We start from the raw sequence: 24,771 nt of genomic DNA, 5'->3' as shown, positions 1-24,771 counted from the left end.
GTTTAAGCTGCAAAAGAGGGATTATTACACATTTCATTACTCTGCAAAATTGAAGTCAACATTTTACTCAGAATCATCGTTCATATACTCAGTACATATATATATATATATATATATATATTTATGGATCTATCATGGCATGTTTAGTCATTTCGCATACCACCAGGCTGACTACCAGACTTTGGTCCACGACGAATAGAGTTCCCCGAACCAGCGTTATCAACACTGATCAAAGGGATGTACAGTTTCGGTTGAGATTGGGCTGCAGTTTTCTAACGTTTTTTTTTTTTTTTTTTTTTTTTTTTTATGACGATCTTTTGGGAAAATGAGAAACCTCTAATAAAATATGAAGGAGCTTATAATTCGAAGAGGAATTCAAAGTTTGTTTGATAAAAATTGGTTTTGAAATAGCTGAGATATTCAAAACAAAGCGATCCAAATAATAGGTGGAACCCACACCTTTTATGAGGATTGCTTTGTTTTACTTTGTTGTTGTTGTTTTTTGGACATCTCGGACGTTTTACATCCAAGTTTTATCAATAAACTTTGAATTTCTCTAGAATCGTATGCTCTTAAAGGCATCATTTACTATTTGCAGAAGAAACAAAAGGCCAGCATTGCCGCTTTAAAATAGTTCTAAAATGTGAATTAGGGATAGAAACAACCTCTGTAAAAATGTGAATATAATCGATGTTAAGTATTGTTAAATACACAAAATGTGAACAATAATTATAATGAAAATGTTTCCAAACTAAACAGTCTACAGTTATGGTTTGATTAGAAAAACACTGATATCTCCTTATATCTTAGGCTTTATTGCAAAAATTTTATATGCTGGTAGGATGTTTTGTGACACAACAGACTTACATATATGCATCAAATGTGATATCTTGAAATTTTTTAAATCACTGCTCCCAAAGGTAAACAAGACCTTTAAACATTTCATAAAGTGCATACTAAGTTTCTCGTAAAAAAACTAAAAGCTGAATCTTCACCTCAACCAATACTATACCACCCCTTTAAACTCCATTCTATAGAGTGCCCTGTGTCAATGTTCGTTGCATAGTCAACCAAATTAGGCGTGTCACCACTTTAAGGTGAGAACTCCAATTCTCGTTTCTGCGCAGAAGGTACCAGTTTGGCATAAAAACGCCCAGTTTTATGGCACATGGCGCCAGCAGTCTTTCCGGCTGCGGTCAATCATCAGGTGCTTGAAAAAAAAAAAGACCAAAAATAGTCCCGCCATTCCCATTGTTGGATGTAATCATGCGCTCTAATCGGCGCCTAATGGCTTTGTTGCAATGGCGCAAGGAAACATAGATTGTGCAATTGGGAGAAAATAATATGTTTACATATTCAATGGTGTTTGCAATATGAATATCACGGATGCAAAAATAGAGGTATCGGGTCATCAACCTGCGCTAACAGGAGAGTTGATAGTCAAGAATAGTCGTCATAATATATATAATAGTCATACAAGAGCCGACATAAAACAGGTATAGGCCTATAGCCGATCCTTCGATGTTACCGAACTAACGACCTATAGTGGAAAAAAAAAATAGAAGAGCATTCTTGACGGAATAATCATAGAGTTATGTCATCATTGAACGAAGTGGTCTTGATGTGAATACTATAACAAATACTATTTTTCGGGTTCACATCCCTTTTCGAATTTACCTATAACTCATCTATGATTCAAGTGTTTTAGAAGTCTATATGACACAGTAAAGGTGAACTTTCCAATGTTTCAAATCACCATGTCACCATTTTCTCATTGACTCATTTTCAAAGCTTTACTTTTGCAACTACAATTTGACAAAACATAATAGTTCAGTCCTCATTCACACACACACAAAGCGGATATTCTTTCATTCAGGCTCAGTAATACCCTTTTTACTCTGTGAACATTGTATCCTAATTTCTTTGAATGGACACGCTCAAATTACTCATAACGATTGCAGTCTGACATAAATTGATTGCATGTTGATGGTTTCTTATCGGAGGAGTAGCTCCTGGTTTATTAAATATCAAATAAACTTTTATCACTTTATGGCCGCTTCATCACGTCCGTACTTTGAACTTCGGGTCTGTGTTGGATTAGACCATTGGGCTTGAAATCCTCCACCCCATTTTCTTCTCTTCTTCCTTAACTTTTGTTTTTCAGTTTTATTTGATTTGATTCATTAAACCTTAAAACGATTTTATGATGGAAATTGAGAGGGAATCAATGGTAATTTACAGTGGTTATCATGGGTGTGACGTTCGAAATTTAGCATTCGATTCTAATTTAGCTTATTGTGAAACAACGTTTTCAGGGCGTTTACCACAAGTATACTACCGTCAGTGACTGTTATTATGTCACTTAACAAACATCATGACAAAAAAAAAAATCTTTTTAGATTCATTTCACACATGGCATTTTGTATCCATTGATCCATTGTTTTATGTGGGGTTGTTTTTTTTTTTTTTTACTTAACCCCCCCCCCCCAAGATACCACATATATGAAGTCAAGCAGACTGTCTTTTGATGACGGTCTCCACCACCCGTACCTTAAGATATGATAGAAATGAAGGGGACCCTTGGTCTTGTATCAACACGTTATTATATCAACTTCCTTTTCAATGTGTACTCTCTAAGTACTCTTATTCAAATTTTGATGAGAACGCGTTGTTGAGTTGTTTTATGATATTTCATATGCACATATGGAGAAACAAAACAGATTAAGCAGTCTGATGATATATATATATATATATATATGGGATATATATACACTGTATATATATATATATATATATCCCATTGCTTATAGCATTCTAGAAAAAGAAACACAACAAAAGCTGTTCACCGAGGAAACTTTCGATCTCAAGCAAACAGCAGTAGAATAGTAATTGCTAAAAGACGATCAATAATGTATACATTTTTACATGAAAACTGTTCTCTTCGAGGAAACTACCCTCCCCCCCCCAAAAAAAAAGCAACACAAATTGAAGGACAAGAATTCTTGTGTCCCATCTATATTGCAAGGCAAAGGAAACTGAATAGGTAAATAACAGAGTGGGATAAATATATTGCTGAGTTTAACGAGATTTTTCAATGTTGCTAGGTGATCGAAATATGTTTTAACCCATGGGTTATTTGCTTTCGTTCGCCGATGCGCGCGCGTGTGTACTTGCGTGTGTGTGTGTGTGCGTGTGTTTGTGTGTGTGTGTGGTCTCTGCGTACAAAATTTGTGCTTGTTTGTGCGAGAGTAGGAATGCAATATTTCGTAAATTGACACACTATAAAAATAGATTTAATCTTGCCGCCTATTTACTTTTCTTGCCACAAGACAAAGCCATAGAAACCCAGCACTTTTAAGAGCCACCTTAAATATCTCTCAAGTAAACACACACACACACACAAATGTTCAACTACACAGCTTACAAATCTCACCTCGAATATCATATAAAGGAGCAAACTTCACCAAGGCGGTCATATTGTGTGAGATACGGCTTTCCCATTCAACGCTAACTTTAACTGAGAAACCTACTCTCGAGAATAATCATAGTTAGGAGTTGATATCCTCTCGCGTTCTTTGCATCGGAGAAATCGAGTGGTAAATAAAGGTCTTGTTTCCTTGGCAATATTTCCAGTAATGCTCAATTTCGGTGACGAAAAGTAGTTTCTGGTGCTCTAATCTTACCTGGAGTTCTCATCATACACGGCATGAGAATATTTACTTGAAAGGTACAGGGTGTGACACCTTATAAGTGTATGATTTCTTTCATCCGTGTTGCTTTTAATTGTAAAGTGTTTGTATCGATGTATATTGCTTGATCGTGGGAATGATGCATGTAACTATCAGTAACGGATTAAAGTATTGCTGTCGTTTGTAGTGCCGAAGGTGTCAACAATTTTGCGACATTTGAACCACTTTCAACGTACTTGTGTCTTCATGATCATCCTAAATTATTTGCCTTCCATAATGCAGGCACGATGCTTTCAGATAATTTATTCCCGTCGTGAAGAAACAGGGCAAATGAAGTCTAGATGACTATTAGACATGATGGAAAGCTATAATATGGCTGAGCATAATTATTCTAGTATAAGATTAAAACATCGCGTATCTGGGTATACCTCTCCAGCCTACAGGTAGTGTTTTATTTAATCATTTTGAGAAAGAAAGTATCTGTAATATAATACAATCAAACCTGTCTATGGCTTCATCAAAGGGAGACGAAAAAAAAAAGGGCCCTTATAAATTCATGTGTCTGCTACAGACAGGGTCTCTAACATGTCTTTCTCTCGGAGGAGGGACCATATACCAGTGTACTGTAGGTTAAGACTGTGTTCTAATTCGTGACATTTGCGAGGTACAAAGTGATGAATATGATCAAGATGTTCTTTTTTGTCGTATTTCAATGCAGGGCAGTTTGGTTGCAAAATTTGGCAGTGATGACGACTCGATTATCTTTGACCATCGTGACAATCTTCCTAGTCGTGATCGCCCTTTTACCAACTACGACCCGCGGGCAATGCGACAGTGATGGGTTGGTAAATATCACCTACTTCGAAGACACTGTGTACGTATTCGAGGGCGAGGAGATAAACGTCACGATTTTGGTCAACGATGTGAAAACGGACGGCATACTCTCCTTTTCGGCACAAAACGATGGCTACTTTGAGGTGGTTGTCGACCGAGTTTTCCAGGTCGAGACCTCGGATGATTTTAATCCGTTCAACATAACGGTGCCCTTGCTGGGTAAGGCGATCTCCATCAGCGATCTCCTTATCGAGTTCCGGACGACTCCGGACGTCAGCACACCCTTACTAGTTGGTGCGCAGACGATCGGGGTCAAGCGAATGCCCGTGATATTGCAGACGATCTACATCTACGTGCTGATGGCGTGGGTAGTCCTCAGCTACCTGTCCATGGGCGGGAGCATGGACGTCCCAGCGATCTGGCAGCGAGTGCGTAGACCATGGGGCGTCATCATTGGAATCTTCTCCCAGTTCATTGTGATGCCAGCAATGACTTACTTCATAGCAAGGCTGTTGCCAGGTAGAGTGTTGAGCAGAATACTTTAACGACAAGAATTCAGTGTGTGTGAGTGTGTGTGTGTGTGTGTGTGGGGGGGGGGTGTTCAGATAATTGTTTTTGCATCGCGTACAATACAATTATCATAATTCTGCTGGCGAAAAAAAAAACCAACAACAATACAGAGAGTCCACTGTCAACTCAAAGAGATAGTATGAGTAGTTATTATGTTACTGATAACTATATTGACATCACCTATACTTCCATGACTTCACTTCAAGTTCTGACACTGAACACCAATGAAGAAACTACAGACACCACCGGTCATGATCACTATGACAAAATTGATATCATTAAGATAATGATGATGACTAATTCGTCCATTTGAAAAGTTCGAATGCACAACTAATGTTCTGACGACCATCATGCCAGATAACCACATTATACCGTCACGATATGAATTTGCTGAAAGGCATCCAACTTTCAGTAGGTTCGGTTAGCTTTTGAAATAGTTATTTTCAGATAATTGTCTTCGAATACCAGACACTTTTCACTAGATGAATCCATCAGCAGTAAGAACTTTAATCAGTTACCATTAGTTGCAGAAATATCACGCAAGTAACTCTTCAGCGATGACTGATTTTATGATTGTTTTACCCACCCAGGAGATGATGCCAGCATAGCCATCGGCATCGTGCTCGTCGGCACCTGCCCCGGAGGCTGGCTCAGCAACATCTTCAGCGTCCTCCTCGACGTCGATTTCATCCTGAGCGTGACGATGACGTTCTTCTCCTCCATCATCGCCCTGGGGATGATGCCGCTCAACCTCTTCATCTACTCGACGCCGTTCACGGGCGAAAACTCTCGCCTGAGCACTCCATACCAAGACTTGGCGATTCAGCTAGTCCTCCTGATCATACCGTGCTTCCTCGGGATAGGAATATCGTATAAATATCCAAAGTAAGTGGATATTTCTTCTCTGTTTTTCAACCTTATCCCTTTCGTTAGATTTCCCGGTTTCCATTCCAATACATTATTTTTGCTCAAGTGAGAGTTATACCTTTAGGAAGGAAGGATTTTGAATGAAAGGGAATTACACGGTACTCCGATCGTGAAAACATTCAAGCGAAATCGCATGAACGAAATGGTTGCGATGATTAGATACGGCAGTCGTATCAGTAAGAAATTTGGTACCTTCTTGCGCAATTGTAAATGACATCTCCATTCAATTCATTTTTATTTCATCCTCCCCAGAACATAATATAAGTCAATTACAAATAATCTTGAGTAAACGTTGGCTGACAGAAATATGAAAACAATACGTTAATAACGAAATGAAAGCATATACACATATGTATATAATAGTTTCAGACCAAACTTCTTACACTGTCTATAATTCTTAGAAGAACAAACTGGGCGTCCTTTAAAAAGAAAAAAAAATACATTTCTAGTATCCTATTGACAACCTATGCAATCGAAGCAAAAACAGAGATTTTTTTAAGTGCAAAAATAAAGTATACGTAAGTTAAACAGGAGAAACGTGTCACTGAAGAAAAAAAAAACCCACTAACAACATGAAATGTCTCTTTGAATCACCCCGTTTGCTAATAGGCCTACAAGTTTTATGAGCAAGAAATGTTGTAAAAATAACATTTCATTTTCTAAGGAAACAAAAACTCTATTCATGTATCAAGTACATTTTGCATGCATGTTTCTGCACATCCTAACAGGGAGGCTATTACATACTTCCTATCATTTTAGTCATCTCAATTTGACGTCATCTTATTTTAAGTGACATCATGGCGACTTGGCCAAAGAGCTATTTTGAGGCCCGTCCAAGTTAAATAATCACTGAAATTGCATGGAACGATCGTATATGATTATGTCATGTAATTCATGCAATTTGATTAAATGTTTACCTGTGTCAGTTGTCTAGTTTTATAGAATTATGTCAAAGTGTCTTTAATTGAATGAAAAAGAAGCTGATTGCGCTTTTACTCCGAGGACTTGCTCCCAATCTCTACTCTAGAAGTAATATTTTAGCATTATCAGCATTCTTCTCATCACTATCTTCCTCATCATCATGATAACCATTGCATTCCGAAAATATTATCGAAAATGTATAAAAGACATAGACAAAGACGATAACAAGGATACATGTTTAATGGAAGTTTGACAGAAGTTTGATATTTCTTGGCTTGCAAATGTTTCTCCAATTAATTTTACCTTGAGTTTGGTTGTATTTGGATTTTTTTTTTTCTGTTGCGCCTACCTTTCCACATAGCGCGTAGCCTCATGCTTTGACTGTGTTTTTATAGAGTAGAAACGTCTTGTCGTTAGCTCAAACTTCAACAGCTGTTCAAGCCATGATAATGTTGAGTATTTCACTTTATGTCAGAGGTGTAAATAACAAAGGTCATGGTCATATTTGCTCTATTGTTACAAAGTTTGAATGCACATTTACAATGCACAATGCACATTGTTTTTCAGCCATCAAACGCACTACACTCCTAGCTCCTTTCCCTATTAGGTCTACCATTTACACAAAACACCAGCAGTGCAACTGCAAATCAAATTGAACCATAAGAAATGCGACAGAGCAGAGGACATAGTTTACAGATTGAAAGATCCATGACAAGCATCGATGATACAGAAAAGAGGTCCCAAATCGGCCGCAAGATTGAACTGAATGACATATTATACTGAGTATTAGAATATTGATTCTGTGTGATTATGCGTAGTGTCTTTATACATTATGCAGAGTAAGATTAAATATTATAACATGACGCACAAAAGCATGCATAGTTTAAAGATTTAAAGATCCATGACAAGCATCGATGATACAGAAAAGAGGTCTCAAATCGGCCGCCAGATTGAATTGAATGACTTTATACTGAGTATTTTAGTATTGATTCTATATGTTTATGAGTAGTCACAAAGCATTTTTATATATTATGCAGAGTAAGATGAAATCATATTGTCACATAAACGCACAAAAGCATTCATCTTGAGTTCCTCTATCAACATAATCCTTGTCACACAAGGAGTCGGGGATTCTACGTTGGCATAAATGACCTAATACAGTATTTCCCTAGATTATTGACTGAGCATGAAATAAAAGAAACATCAAATTGTAATGCTTTTGTGAGAAACAGAGACAACGAGATAAAAAAGGCAAGATCCGCTTGGTCCCGTGATCCGATGTGCTTTGTAACGGCCCGGTTTGGAGTGCTTTTTACCTCTTGGAGTGACTATAAATCTATTTGGTCAATAGGCCTGCTTATTATCTTCTTGTGTATCCTTTATCATCATGTCTGAAATACCTAAGAAATATCGAACCTCAAATCAGTCAACGTCTCTTTTCCTAAAAACTTAACGCGAAACCATATAAGCAGGAAATCATGACCCTGATAATTTCAGAGATGTGAACAAAATGGAACTTTGTCCTTATAGTATAGCGTCCGCCGCTATACAGCAGACTTGGTTTGAGATACATGGCCAGACGTTCCCTATAACCGTCTTAAAAGAGGTGACTCCATACAAACAACAAGAACACACAAACAATTAAAAGTAATACCACATCATGACTCATCCATACAATAATGGTTGTATGAAAACCTAGACAGAAAAAAAGATACATTAAAATATATTCTTTCGTTATGCAACTCTTCACAATTTATGGCGTGCAAAAACAATGATGAGATGGCGCCGAAAAGATTACTAACACCAAACACGGTCGACGGCACAAGTAATGTGAAAGATGAAACGGAATAGTCAAGAGAACTTCTGGTCCTTTATCCCCGCTTAGGTTCAAGGAATACAGTGGGAAGGGGATGAAACCAATATCTGCTCTGCTCATCATTGTGGCCGTTTCACTCGCCGTACCAGCCGACCTTTATGCCTTTACGACATCTCCCGTAGAGGTAAAGGAGTGTGTTTATTTCAGTCATAGTACTTTGCTCATCACAAAAATTTCTTTGACGGCTTTGATGTCATAATGTTGTAGGTCCACACCAATGGTCAGATTGACATCAAATGATGTAAGATAATGAGGATATACAATCACACAAACAGAACAGGGAAAGCTGTAATATATTGATATATTTGAGAGCCATAGAAAATGTAATGTTTTACATGCTTTCTCAAAAATATAGTTTTGTAAAAATACATGTAATATGCAATTTGATTATATGATGATGTCATGGCCTTACAATTTTGGCTATCTATAGATATTGTTGTTGTATACAAGACTTCAGGACGGAGAAATAAGATACTATGTCCTGCACATCAAAATTAATTGTATAACATTGGAGTGTCACAACAAAGAAATAAGCGTTAGCCTATCTTTAGATTTGACTGGCTAGCTTTTGTCTCCACTACATGTGGACTTCCTCAAGCCGAATCATTCCTTTAAATCTTCGCTGTCTGACTAAAATTATGATGCTTTGGGATCGATCGCTGAGCAAGTCACATATAAAGGTTGACTGACGCTAAATTTTGTTGTGGTATTTGTACTGTATCTACCATATTCCCCCAACCGATGGAAGTTTTCTTGTCAGGGACATTATTGTGATTAAGCGATGGTACATTTTTACAGTGAAAGAGTTGGTAGGGTGGATTTGTGTGAATGGTTTCGTTAGTAACATGTACAAGCCCATTGGGAGTGCTGTGAGGGGATTACACCAATGCCCTATCTTATTTGCATACGTCATGATATCATACTCAAAATGAAAATGCCATTATATAACCTTCTTATTTGTTGTTCGCGTAGAATTAAACTTTTTAAAACTCTTCCCTTTCTTAAACTTCAGTCCTCTTACTATTTCTAACTTGAACTTTAACACGGCGTGGAGATTTCTTGCAAGGCAATACCTCACAGAAATGGGAGTGATATCTTCGGAGCGAAACGCTGAAGGACAAAATAAGATATTATCACAATTAAACGTGTGTAAAGGTCATACATTCAGAGGTTTTATGTCACCAAGTATGGTTGTGATTTAAAAAAAAAAAAGGTGGGGTTTTTTGGTCGTTGTAACATTCAGCACAAGTAGTTAAAAAATCCTCCTTCTTTAGTACGTCAATCTCAAATGATTACAAAATAATTATCACAGACTGAACATTCCGTAATCTTCGATCACTTTCTTATTTTTCTGCCTGCCTTTCTTTCCAAAAGGTATGGGTAATTGCCATAGTAACACCGACGCTGGGGGCGTTTTTCGGCCTGTCCCTCGCCCGCATCTTCGGGCGTGACATTCGGACCTCCATCACCATCTCCCTGGAGACGGGCATCCAGAACGCGCTCCTTGGACGTACCATCGTCGGTCTGTACTACCCGCAGCCCGAGGCGGACCTCATCTCCCGAGTCACGCTGGTCACGGTCCTCGTCACGCTAATAGAAGGCACGGTCGCCTCCATGGTCTACTACGTGGTGCGGTACTTACTCTGTCGATCCCGTTGCGACAGCATTCTCGGCGTTCCGGACGACGAAGAGAAGCTCGCCGTCGTCGAGATGGGAAAGAAGTACCTCTCGACCACGGACGCGAGCAATAACAACGGTCACATCGACAACGGCCTGGACAATCCCGCCTTAGAAATGACCTCGGAATCTACCAATGGACGTGTAAATGATGCGAGTGAGCAGTGATGTTGACTAGCAGAAAATAATAGTGGTGACTGCAAATATTTTATGCATAGAAGTTGAAGTTGAAGTTTTGAAGTTGAAGGTTATTATCTATATTCATATGTTTACATGGCATAATATATAACAAAAGACACATGCATGAATACAGGATAAAAATACCAGAAAATAGCATGAATTCAATGCTAATCAAGTTCTAAACCTGTCTGATACAAAGGTTCTACAAACGTAATAAGTACAGTACAATGAATAGCTCTACAAATTGTAGTTTGCAAATACATATGAAACATGAACATATTTACAAGTATTTGCATCATTAATGAAAAGTCAAATAGTCGTAAAACTTCGAATGCTAACAGGTTGGGGCTTTTTTTTTCAGAAACTAGAAAATTCCTATGAGCAAGGATGAAAACCAGAGTCAAGTTTTGAGTGAAGCCGGGGTAGCAGAATTCCTTGAATAAAACATCATTCCATGAAATCAGTTTAATCATGTACTGCATCTCGGATGGATTTGTACTTAATCATGTACTACATCTTGAATTGGTTTGGCGTCTAAACATACTTGTTGTATGATAATTGGTATGAATTGTATATTATTTTGATATGATGCTGTATATTTTTTATGTTAATGTGGTCGGTATTTGTCATTGTTGAAATGTTCATACATTGTGTGTTGTTTAATGTAATTTATATGTTTTTCAATGTGATGCATTATAATTTAGCCTTCGGGCTACTACTTTGCATGTTTGTTTCAATAAACAATTATCAAATCAAATCAAATCAAATCAAATGAAAAAGGAGTATAACAGGAGAAAAGAGAATGCAAATAACCGCTCTAAGAATGTCACATGTTTGGATACATTGGCGTGATATCAAATTTAAGGGAATTATCAATTCATGTTATTCTCACAGTCTACGAGTATTCTACTAGGATGATCTCCCCTTTTAAATTTCTTAGCTTTCATGTGTTGACATTCAAGAAGGGAAGAAAGATTGCAAAACATATTAGGGAACAACCAAATGTTACTACGCAATGCTGTTTAACTTTATGCTGCTGTTTGTAGATTTTAAATCCACTCTAGTCATCCATTATACAGTGTATAAAAGAGTAGATGTTATCTTTATTCATCAGCCCTCTATAATAGTTGGACTGATATGCTATGTATAGATATGCATGCAATGATATGCCCGCTTACGAATGCATTGAAATTTGTTATTTTTTCTTCGGACGAATAGTTAACAAAGTAATTATTCCAGTCACCTGTAGTTCATATTTGACACATTTTCATGCTGTGAATCCATATTGCAAGCATTCGTTATTGCTTTGTCGGCAACCTTCGGGCAAGATTTCTGGTTGCCAGAAACAGTTTATTATAAAGAACCTGTATCATAAAAGATGTGCATAGATTTTGAGCTAATAAACCAAACATGAAACGCAACGTAACGCAAAGCCCCCAGTCCAAGACATGTGTGTGACTTGATTTCTGACAGTGTAGTTTTGTATGCATGTGTGTGGGTTGTGTAGTGTTTTTGTTTTTGTTTTGTGTGTGTGTGTGTGTGTGTGTGTGTGTGTGTGCTGTGTGTGTTATGCGCGTATGTACGCGTGTGGTTATGTTGATTCTATCGACGTTCTCTGGTGCCTTTGGATTCATCCTATCAGTAAGTAGATTGCATCAAATTTTCACAAAATATTGAACAACACCCTCACACAAGCATACAAGCACGTACACAAACAAACACCATTCCTCATACACACCTCTTTCCGTGTTTTTGCATTGCACCAAACAAGAAAATATTATGTCATTTCTCAAATGGATTAATGAAAGCTTTACGAGGTCCAGTACCTGAAGACTATTATAGGTACAAGGTCAAAGAATAAAAGTGAAAGTGTAATCGAGGGAGAAAGTTCAAGTTGAATCATTTAGAAATTGTTCCAGTAAAAGCCCACAGTATATTTTTCTTTAATAGATAACTACAATTTCTTTAATTCATGAAATACTGATATAAATTGTGCATATTCGTTGAACTGAGGAATTACATTGGGCATCTTTGCTTCAAATAAGGCATCATTTGATGTACCGAATGAATGTATAATAGCATTTCACGTCAATGCCCCTAAAGTTGTTGTACACTGTGTAAAAAGAAATAACAGAAATGTGTAATATTGATAATATCTATACATGCTTCACATAAAACTTAAAGGGAAGGTAAACCCAAAAAGCAATGTGGATTGAGTGAAAGCAGCAACATTAGTAGAACACATCAGTGAAAGTTTGAGGAAAATCGGACAATCGATGCAAAAGTTATGAATTTTTAAAGTTTTGGTGTTGGAACGGCTGGATGAGGAGACTACTAGAGGATATGACGTATTAGTGGACAACAATACAAAGAAAATATAAAGGAAATTCAACAAAAATTCATTTTTCTAGAATTATGAAAGAGCAATGGACCAACCTCTTTCAGAAAGCAGGGGGAATAATTGCTACCCTTAACATATGTCAATATCAAGCTGATGGAATTTGTAATTTTCATGAAAAATGGATTTTTGTAGAATTTCTTTATATTTTCTTGGTATTGTTGTCCACTCATACGTCATAACCTCTGGTAGTCTCCTCGTCCAGCGGTTCCAACACCACAACTTTAAAAATTCATAACTTTTGCATCGATTGTCCGATTTTCTTCAAACTTTCACTGATGTGTTCTACTAATGGTGCTGCTCTCACTCAATCCACATTGCTCTTGGGGTTTATCTTCCCTTTAACCGCCCAATTAGAAACAGTTAGGAAGGACTTCTGTAATAACTGATAAAAAAAAAAACTACTGCAACACTTTTAAGGAAAATAGAACAAAATGGTGGCAATAAAAAACAGTTACAAAGGACTTTTGTAATAATTGATAAAAAAAACTACTGCAACACTTTTCAGGAAAACAGAACAAAATGGTGGCAATAAAAAAATAACAAATAAGACTATGATGCTTCTTCATGGCTCTTTTCTTCATTCACTGCAAATTCTCGTACATTTCACTCCCATTATAATGAACACAGTAATAATGAATTTTTTTTTACAGCGAAGTAATGATCTACATATCTTCATATACTTTATTTGTTCGGCTTTAATGAAATTTTGATACAAGGAAAGAAAACTTGTGGTCCTACGGACTTTGTTATAATGTATTCTCCTTGTCATAGTATACAAAGAAACTCCTTTTCTCTTTATCTGGGAAATATTTCAAGCGTAAATGATTAAAAAAAAAAAAACTGATAGCTCAAATCCCTGAGAGTAATGTTTTCCTTTTCCACTTCAAGTGGTGTTCATGTAACAATTACTTGGAAGGATCTAATGAATACAACTGAGGATGATATTTCTGAGGTACCTGCAGCATACAGATATCTGCTAGAGGGCATGGAAAAGCAAGACAATACATAGAAAGATGAAAAAAACAGAATAGAACAAAACAAAACAACAAAACTCATCCATTAAAATGGTTTAAACTGCACTTGGTGCACTCACCTCTGGCTTAACATGCACATTTCAGACTAAAAATGAACTGCATGTGAACATCACAAGGATTTTTCTTAGGATCACTGATAAAAATATTTACTCGATAGGAAAGGTCACTTTGACTTGAAACTTCTATGTCACAGCCAACTACTTGCAATTTCAACAGACGTATTGATACTTGATGAAGAAGATGTACCGTCACTGCACCTGCACTCCATAAGTGACAAGGCAAATCAGAGGCACCATTTGCATCAGAAGGGATGATCTTACATTAACAAAATAAGAGCAATTTTCCTTGCCTACATCTCTCACATCATCAACTTCAGCAAGTATACCCATTATTTGTAATCATTACATTGGCACAACTTCAAAGCATTCTCTAGAACTAGAAATTTGCGCAAATATCATGTGCTGCCAGGATGCGCGCAAAAAAAAAAAAAAAAAATGCACGCAAAAGTTTCTGTCTACACAATGCAGTAATGACAGTACAATGCTGGAGACCATCATGGTCGACATTTCACGAAAATTTCACTGTGGATGTTTCCGTTTTTACAGTACAAACCTGTATTCATAGGTAAAAGAGAACACTAACTCTGAATTTTTTGAATAGTTACGACAGAGCTGGTACATTGTCAGTACTCTACAAGGAATTTTAGCCCTGCATCTTCGAAGTCTCTGGTCTAGAATACACTAGTACCCAATGGCCTGACATACCTGTGTCAGATTTGATTAACACTGTTCAAGGGCAGAGAGAGCAGCTAAAAAGTGATCAGTAACAGATGGAATGTGGGCATAAACAAAGGAAATACAGATAGAGCAATCTGGGCCCTGTTGCATAAAAATATGAAATTAGACATAAGTTAAAGAATCAACTTTAACCCGTTGAGGACGAGTCCCCAGTATACTCGGGCAGGTGTCTATGGGAAATACCTGTTGAAGCAAAATCAGTCCGTCCTAAATGGGTTAAGAGTCTCTAAACACTCAATTTTGATCAGTTGAGACCCTGACCTATGCTCTATTTTCTGACTTGTGTTTGATTGCATCTTTTCATGCAAGAAAGCACTGATCAACCAAGAAATACTACATCCTTGTCACTGGGGCTCTTGGAAGTGACCAGACCAAAGCAAATTAAATATAACAAATTTCATCCCTGTCCTTCATTTCCTCTTCACATCATTCTCCACTGCTGCCCCTTCAGTCATCACAACAGGAAAGAAAAAAAAAATAGACTTGCTCCATGTGCAGCATCCATAACATCAAAGAAAGTAAGCAGTCATGTGACAATCATGTGACTTCAACATTCTACGATCCTTTGGTCTTCCTGATGAGAGATTCAGCCAAGTCCCAGTGTTCGTTGCTCAGCTAGAGAAACACAGAGAAAAAAAAGTAAAAACAAATTATAATCACTGATAACGTTGCTATTTCACATAAAATACAAATACATATTTGCACACATAAATTGTACCAGGAGACAATCACGCTGATGTTTCAAATTACTTCATAAATGCTTTTTTTTTTTTTTTCTGAAAATGACCAATAGCTATCTGATGATTGATTTTATGATTCACCATCAAAAGAAAGGAAAGACATCTCTTAAAGGCACTGTTTACCATTGCGAGCAGTGATTAAAAAGTGTTCGAGTTGAGAATATCACATTTGAGGATGCATATGCATAGCTCAGTATTATCAAAAACATCCTACCATGTGTAACATTTTGCAAGAAAGGCTGAAATATATAAAGAAGGTATCACTAACTTTCTCAATAAACCATAAATATATATGGTTTATTCAAGAAACAATTTCAAAAATACTATTTTTACACTGTGCATATTTAACAATACTTCACAGTGATTATACTGATTAACATTTTTACAGTGGTTGTTTCTATGTTTTAGAACTATTTTGAAGCACTAAAACTGGCTTCGTTTTTTGTTATTTTGTTGGGGTTTTGTTCATCTACAAGTATGGATAAGTGGCTTTAATCATTTCCACGCCAACAGGCAGCAGATGAGAGATCATATCGGAGGACCATCATCCTCACGTTCATAAATCTTCACATGACAGCTGATCAAACTTTTCCTCCATGACCTGGTGCTCACAGGTCTTTTCACTTCAAATGGGGAAATTTTACACAGCAACAATACTTTAAAGACACACTTTCTGACCTAAAGACAATCATCTCATCTTAAAGGAGCTTTCATGAGGTGTCCAAACTGCAATATGAACATGAGGTCTCTGCCTACACATGGAGCTCATCTGAATACAATGCTATTCACATGCTATGGGTACTAATGACACTGGTAAGCTGACCTTCATGAAAAAAAAAAAATCAAAATGTCATCAAAATGGATGGACAGACAAACAGTCAGCTTACTTCAAAGCTAGTGGCTCATTAAACCTGCTGAGGATGAGCTGATTTTCTATACCATACATTTCTCAGAGACACCTGCCCGAGAATATTCAAGACTAGTCTTTAACCAGTTAAAGGAAACCTCCGGATGATTTTCAGATTTTTACATTTGAACAATTATAAATTAGTTATACTGAGGACAGCGTTTCAGAATTTGTGATAAATGGGATGAAGAATAAGAATATTTTCAAAATTTAGAACAAATTGCAATGAAAAAGGATGATGACATGGTAGAGTAACCATAAGAATGCATGAGTTGGGGCTCAAGGAAGCAGAACAAAAGAAGAAGGCATGCATAGATTATACACAGGTGAACTCGCAAGCAAGCGGTATTGTAATGGAATTACACTGCTACATTATTTTCTTAAATATGTGAACCTCCTATGTCATCATCCTTGTTCAGTGTAATTTGTTTAAGGTTTTTCAAAGTATTGTTTCTCTGCTCAAGAACCACAATAAATTCAAAACATCTACACATGGAGTTGTCGATTTATGTAATACAATGTACATGATGTGAAATTATGAAACTCGTCTGGAATGTCCCTTTAAGGAGTTTGAGGCACACCTTGAGGTAACCACTGAATAAACCAGATGCTTGGAGCACCTGTCCCCCATCAAAGTGCATGACCTCGCCGTTGAACCAGCTGCTGTAGTCACTGACGAGGTACGCGGCCAGATTGGCCAGCTCTTCCATCTCTCCTATGCGGCCGGTGGGCGTGCTGTCCAGGAGGTTCTTCGAAAACTCCCCCGTGGGGTCTAGCCGGTCGAAAGCGCCCTGCAGGGACCACAAACAGATAAACACTCGTCAGTGACTGGTTATTATCACAAACTGGCAGCAGCCATCGGCAATCCTTCATTTCATCCTCAACTCAATCAATCAAAGCTCACTAGTACCCATGCTTCCATCAGCTGGTGCATAAAGCACTGATCTGACAGGTTACTGAGTCAATGATAATAATAAAAATGATGATAATAATAATAATAACAACAACAACAATAATAATAACAATAATAATAATAATAATGATAATATAATAACAATATCAATTTATATTGTGCCAAATCTACTATGTAGGAGTGCTCAAAGTATATTGTATTATTACCCTGGTCTCTGAATAATTATTTCCTACCAGCACTGACAGTGCTCACTCTCCACTCCCTGGGGAGCATTCCAGCCAGTTGCAGCCATTTCACAGGCACGCATAATGCTGATAAACCGACATGAACATTCTCATCCTACCGGGGACCCATCTATACTCCTGGGTGGAGAGCAGGAATGTGGATAAAGTGCCTTACTGAAGGGCAAACGTGTCAGGCTTCGTGGGGCTCAAACCACGCTCATGTGATTCAGAAACGGGTACTCTTATCCACTTGGCCATGATACCTCCACAAAGTCAAAACATGAGAGCATGGCTCTTTACATGGATCCTTAGTACTAATCTTTTCACGAAAATTTAATCTCAGTTACCGGTATTTGAGCGGCTTATCAGCAATCATGATAATGTTCCAGACTACGGTCTCAGTTTTGGATCTAGTCCACTCCATTTATGGAAAAAAGGGTGACACTGAATGTTGTCATGTAGAACCAACGCATCTACAATTACCATAATTATTTTTGTGAATTAATATTCATCTACGTTACAAAAAATATGTCACCATCCCTTGTGTCTTTTTATGAAATCCTTTGATGAAATCAGAAATCTAAAGTCACAAAATATGGTAATATCACGGCACCATAGTTGTATTCATTCCTACGAAATCTGTGCAACTTTTAAACAGGTCATGCTCAAGCTAGGAATGAAGTGAATATACTAGTTTCAATGTAGACAACTAGAGTCAGTTGAGAGTGACTGCACACTAGTCACATGTTCATTTTGTGCATTCCAACTTGTCCTTCCAGTAACAAACTCTGCTCTTTCCATCTCACAAAACAAGGAAGGAGTTTCACCAGCTTGGCAACTGGCAACTTCTTATAGCAACAGCAACCAGGAAGCAGAATTCTTGTTATTACTATGACACTTGCCATTGCAGGAACAATTGCTCCCACACTGTACAACTTTTTACGAAATGGGACCTAGATCAGACAGACATTCAGGAGCTCATACAACACCATGCAAGAGACCACCCTGAATGTTATGGTCAATTATCATCTGACATTCACAGCATAAAATACACCCTTCTCTGGCATACTGTGCACTGCATGTGCATCCCAAAAGTCAGGAATGCCAAATTATCTTTGATGAAATTATCACTTAACCCATTGAGGACGAGTCCCGAATATACTCGGGCAAGTGTCTATGGGAAATGCGTGTTGTAGCCATCAAACCGTCCTCAACAGGTTAAATGATCAAGACCTTGGGACTAAATTGTGCTTGTTTGCTGCTCAGTTATGATGGCTGCAAACAAAAGGCCACATGAATTACATTCATAGCCCTAAGACATACAAGAATATGACAAAACATGACCTTTTTCAGACCCACACTCTGTCCTTCCAGACGTACCTTTGTGTAGATGCCGCCAGGAGCGATTGCATTGAATCGTAATCCATACCGTCCCCACTCGACTGCAAGACACCTGAGGGGAAGGTAAGATTGGAAGGAGATGCATTTGATGACCATGATGTAACAAATTAATGAATGGATGTGGTTTATAGGTACAGAGCTACATGTAATTAGCTATGAGCATAAATTCATCTGTGGGCTGGTAAGCAAACAACAAAACAAAACAAAACAAAACAAAACAAAACTCAATTTAAAGGAAACCAGAGCCCAAATATAAATGTGGATTGAGTGAAAGAAGCAAAATCAGTAAAACATATCAGTAAAAATTTGATGTAAATCTGACAATCAATTGAAAAACTATGAATTTCTTAAAGTTTTGGCGCCATCATTGCTGAATATGGACACTACTACCTTTCATGACATCATTGTGGATGACAATTATAAAGAAAATAAAGAGAAAATTCAACATATTTTAACTTTTTAGTACACTGAAAGAGCTTTTGACTAATACCTCTTTCAGAAAGCAGGAGTAATAACATCACCCTTAATATAAGTCAGTAACAAGTCGATGGAATGTGTTCTTTTTATAAAAAGTGACATGTTTAAAATTTGAAAACTCTTTTAAAATCATAAAAATAAAATTGTTACAACTTAAACCATTAATCCTTACTGTGCTTTGTTTACCAATTGACACATAATATGCTGGCACACTTTCTTAATCAATTGCCACAAATGTGTGGAAACTAACCACCAATGAACAGAGATTACCCAATTCCCCTTAGGCTGCGTTCACATAGAAGTATACTATTCGGGTATTCGGGCTCGTTTTTTGAGGGCACGCGAATAGCTTGAATCGAACGATAGGATTTCCTCACACCGGTTCACATAGGAGGGCACTATTCGAAAGTACCAAATAGCTGCGAAAAGTATAGCAAAGTGGGAATCGAACTTGTTCGATTTTCTTGCAGCGTATACCGTCTCTCGTTTATGAAATAATGACACTTTTGGTCTGGATTTGCCCGTTAGCAAAAATAAGCATGTAGACTGACATTGTGATGCAGTTTAGAAATTGTTAATAAGATTTGCTAGGATATAGGAGGAAGAAATCCTCACTGCATGGGATGGTGAGTTGACGGTGCGGTGATTGTGTATTCGGGGGCCCGAATAGCGAATAGCGAATAGCGAATAGCGAATACCGAATACTTCTATGTGAACGCAGCCTAATCCCTTATGTGTCACTGTGACCTTCCTTTTGGACCAAGGCACATTGCTGCACCTTTGTGTTATCATTTTGACTACCTTCTTATTTCTACAATTCCAGTGGCAGGCTACAGAATACACACTTTGTGCTCTTTTTTTTTTTTTTTTTTGTTTGTACTCCTGAGTGGGCTTGCTGACCTTACTAGTTCAGATTTGGATAGATAACTGAGTTAATGCTGATGAAAGAGCTTGGCAAGTGAAGCTAAGTTCCTGGGCATATCAAAGGGTTAAAACCCTTTCCTGAAATCTGGTTCAACATAACGAAGGTTATAAGAGATGCTTGAATTTCCAGAGACGTTTGTCTTTAACATAATTTACACTATGCCCTAGTAGATAGTGAAAATCGTCAATACCCTTGTACTGAAATAACCCTTTTCAACACATTTTGTTTTGTTTTTTTGTTGCAAAAATGCAATTGGTGTTTGATACTTCCATCAATGCCAAATTAAAAAAAAAAATCATCAACCACTGCTTAACTTCTTATTAATATAAACCTTGGCTATCTTCACAATATAACACTGCTAAAATGCGCAGGATTCTACACTTACACAAGTAGTGTTGTTGACTTGAAAGTGAAACTGTGTTGACACAAACTGAAAGTGTCTAAATTGAAGTATAGTTACAGAGAAAAGAACACTCCAAAAATCATAGTTTGCAAAAGAGTCCCCTATGAATAGTTATACATGGGTACATAAACAACACTGTAAGTTGAAAGAACAACATAAGAAGTATACAGTATTTCCTTTCACATATTCTATCATGCAATTGACTGTGCATACCTTGTCATCATTTCTATTGCACTCTTGGCGGCGGCACTTGGCAGGACGAATGGCGAGCCCAACTTGGCGTATGTGGTGCTGATGGTCAAGAAATTTGCCCCTTCAAAACAGAAGACACAATCATTAGTTTTTTTTTTGGAGGATGCATTCCATGTGACACTGCTTGTAATTCAGACAAAGGTATGCAATCATTTCTAATCAAATGGATTTACCTAATTCACTTGTAGCTGTTGACACCAAAATATTAATGTCCTCTGAGACTGCTCAACCCCTTATTGGTGATTTGTTCAACTTTCTGAGGGCAACTAGCAGAGAAAACACCAAGGCTCTTCTTGTTCCATAACCACTAGAAGAGTTTATGTATAGATAGAGAAACTGCATAGCTTGTATGGGACCTTCAAGAATCATTGCTATTTTGCCTGTACATGGCAATATTCATCTCAATCATCATAATATAAACAACAATAAACTTCTGGTACATCATTCTTGCTATCAGAATTATCTTTTCATATCATTTTGGTGACAACTCAGTGTCTTTGAACAAATAATGAAAGCTGGCACTCCACTAAATGGGTCTATTAAACCAGCTTGACCAAAAAAGAGAATAATGTACTCTCCCTTGTGTCTAAAGTTCCCCTTTAAAAAAAGAGCACTGTAAAAGGAATGACGGGTATGCGGAGGAATACAAGCACTTGTCACCAGTGATAATTACCTTTGTTTTCTTTGATCAACCTTTTCCCAATCTCTATTGTCACATACGCCGTTCCGTTGAGAACCACATCAGTGATGGTTTTCCACGCATTGGGGGAGAGTCGCTCGGCGGGCGCAACAAAGTTGGCGGCTGCGTTGTTCACGACTACGTCGGGGAGCGTCCCACAAAGCTCGACAAACCTGTCCACGGAGGCTTTGACTGCCTCCGGGTCCTTGACATTGGCTGGGATGGCATGCACAGGGTTGCCCGTCTCACCGCTGATCTCTTCGGCAGTCTTCTTCAAGACATCCTCCGACCTACGCTCCACAAATCAGTCAGTAGTGAAGGAAATGAGGCGATGTACGGGTCTTGTTATAAACATTAATATGTACGCATTGCCACTAAATTCAAGAAAAGACTAGAAAATTGACAATACTTCATCACTTGTCTTATTATACTCCATTATTTTTATAATTGTTGTTACTGTACTATCCTTACGATTATGAATACTACCAATACTATTACTACTACTAATTGCTGCTATTTTGCGTATTTTGGATCATTGTTCAATAGTAGGCCTATGTGTGTTCATACGTGTTCAGAATTCAGCACAAGTAAGCATCTGCACAACAAATGCCAATTACAAATGAACCAAAACTACTCAGCACTTAACCACAATGCACTATGTATACCATACCAAGTTCTGTGAGCTACAAAATTGTACCTATCCATATAAATAAAACTGCACTGTGTATGTAGGCAAAGTCATGCTTTGAGGTTGACATGGGGAAGGGGGGAGAAGTGTAGAAAAAAAAAAGCTGCAAGGCCTATATATGTAAGAGACAAAGTGAAATGACAGAAAATAAAACCAAAGGAAAAATCAAACAACTTGAAAAAAGTGTCATATCACCTGCTAACAATGGCAATCTCAGCTCCAAGGCGGGACAGCATGTGGGTCATCCCTTTCCCGAGCCCCGTCCCACCCCCGGTCATGTACACCGTCTTGCCCTTGAAGGTGTCCGGTGGCAGCATCATACTTTTCAATGGTTTCAAGTTCTCATACTTCTCACACGGGTATTCATGGAGGCACTGGCTGGTTGAAAGAGCTCTCCTAGAATGCTAGAGACGCATAACATAAAATGAAAATTAATGCAATTGTCCAATATCGAATGATCCATTCGATGAAATTCAATGATTTTCTGGATGGCTTAATTGAATGAACATCATCATGCATGGCAGCCTCTCTTCCAGCTTCTTAAAGGGACTGTACAGTACTGGTTGAGGTGGGGATTCATTTTTTTTACATTCCTAAGTGAGATAATGAGAAACCTCTTATGAAATGTGAAAGAGCATGTAATTCTAAGAAGGATTCAACGTTTATTTGATGAAAATTGGTTTTCAAATGGCTGAGATATCCAAAAAACTGACAATAATAAAAGACTACAGGCCCCAACTTTATCAGGATCTCTTTGTTTCACCTTGTTTTTGGATATCTCGACCACTTCAAAACCGATTTTTGTCAAATAAACTTTTGATACCCCTTAGAATTGCATGCTCTTTGACATCTCATAGAGTGGTTTCTGAATACCTTGCAAAAAGTTAAAAGCTAAATCCTCACCTCGACCAGAACTGTACACACCCTTTAAGTTTACATTGTTTAAAGAAATCTTTGTTTCAGGAAGTTAACTTCATCATAATAAGAGACTAAATTCTGTTCATGTATATATATGCATTACAAAATACATTTCTGATTTTACTCTCTTATTAAGAAAGTAAAATCGAAAATGTATTTTAATAATTAAGAAAGTAAAATCGAAAATGTATTTTGTAATGCATATGAACAGAAGAAATCTTAACCCACTGAGGACGAGTCCAGTACCGGTCCCGAGTAAGTGTCTATACTCGGGCAAGTGTCTATTATGGGAATGCGTGTTGTAGCAAAATCAGCCAATCCTCAATGGGTTAATCATAAGGATTGTGGAAAACATACAGGAATGCATTAGATAGGGGCCTAGAGTAGATGATACTGTCTTGATCAAACAGTTCACTAAATTATTAATCCTGGAGTTAATATGGGGCAGACCAGAAGGCAGTTCAGAAGGCAGTTATGCGACATGACCCTGAACTGGCTGAAGACATGAACTTCAGAAGTAAATTTAAAATGATAAGATACTCTTTGATCATTCAATTAAATGACATACCTAACAGTATTCCCACTAAATACATGATTTACTAATACATTTAACATAATGTTATACTCTTGGCATCTTTTACTTTTTTATGTCCAAATGACAAATTGATCATCAATTCAAATGAAAAAGTCCTAACTGGCTTGAGTGGTTCGTTCAGTATGTAATTCAACCATAAACAAACCTTGAGCGCCAAGTTGCCAACGAATCCTGTCGTCTTTCTCGGAACAAGGGCACATCTCGCAGAGCACCGGAGAAGAGCATGGAAGTTAAATGTTGACGCCATTAATACTGTTTTCTTTATGATCGAGATTTAGGAGGTGAATGTTCGTATCCAGACCTCTGATCGTCGTTTTAGGCTGTGGAGTCTCACTTGTTCTACCTGTAGGTTATACTATAAATTTACCCACACCTTTCTCTCAAAGTCACCTTTGTACAACACACACACATCACAGCATTGGCCAGCAGTGCACCTGCGTTTGTTCATTTCGATCCCCATCCATCCAGGGATACGTTAAACCTATGGAATGCCGTTATGAGACTTTTTTTTTCCTTAATGAGAAGAAAAAAAAAGTCTTGGGGAGTAGAAGTTTCACTTTGGGTACGAAATTACGAGTCGGATATTTTGATTTGAATGATGAAGTAATCCCCCATTAAATATCTTATTTGACTTTTTGCAGATTTCTTGTCACTAACCTGTCTTGATTTACGTACTGAGTATGTGTACACATGCATATCGAAAGGCTTTCCATAGATATAACCCAACGTTCATACGTGTCCGT

General features: G+C 37.6%; 2 protein-coding genes across 2 annotated transcripts; one reads left to right on the top strand and one right to left on the bottom strand.

The window, feature by feature from the left end:
* The first annotated feature begins 4,435 nt into the window (after window positions 1-4,435).
* LOC140233213 (ileal sodium/bile acid cotransporter-like) lies at window positions 4,436-10,662 on the top strand. The gene is made up of 4 exons (XM_072313327.1): window positions 4,436-5,042; window positions 5,684-5,978; window positions 8,827-8,941; window positions 10,192-10,662. The coding sequence occupies exons 1-4, from the start codon at window positions 4,436-4,438 to the stop codon at window positions 10,660-10,662; spliced, it is 1,488 nt and encodes a 495-aa protein (XP_072169428.1).
* A 3,071-nt stretch (window positions 10,663-13,733) lies between these two features.
* LOC140232666 (2,4-dienoyl-CoA reductase [(3E)-enoyl-CoA-producing], mitochondrial-like) lies at window positions 13,734-24,385 on the bottom strand. Its single transcript, XM_072312772.1, has 7 exons — window positions 24,174-24,385; window positions 22,711-22,919; window positions 21,822-22,117; window positions 21,110-21,209; window positions 19,071-19,143; window positions 17,135-17,344; window positions 13,734-15,521 (listed from the first exon to the last, which is right to left on the bottom strand). Exons 1-7 carry the CDS (start codon window positions 24,273-24,275, stop codon window positions 15,462-15,464), a joined length of 1,050 nt encoding a protein of 349 aa, XP_072168873.1. The 5' UTR covers window positions 24,276-24,385; the 3' UTR covers window positions 13,734-15,461.
* Between the last annotated feature and the right edge of the window lie 386 nt (window positions 24,386-24,771).

Source organism: Diadema setosum, chromosome 9 (assembly GCF_964275005.1).
Source record: "Diadema setosum chromosome 9, eeDiaSeto1, whole genome shotgun sequence".
Lineage (NCBI taxonomy): Eukaryota > Metazoa > Echinodermata > Echinoidea > Diadematoida > Diadematidae > Diadema > Diadema setosum.
This window is presented reverse-complemented; position numbering and strand designations above follow the sequence as displayed.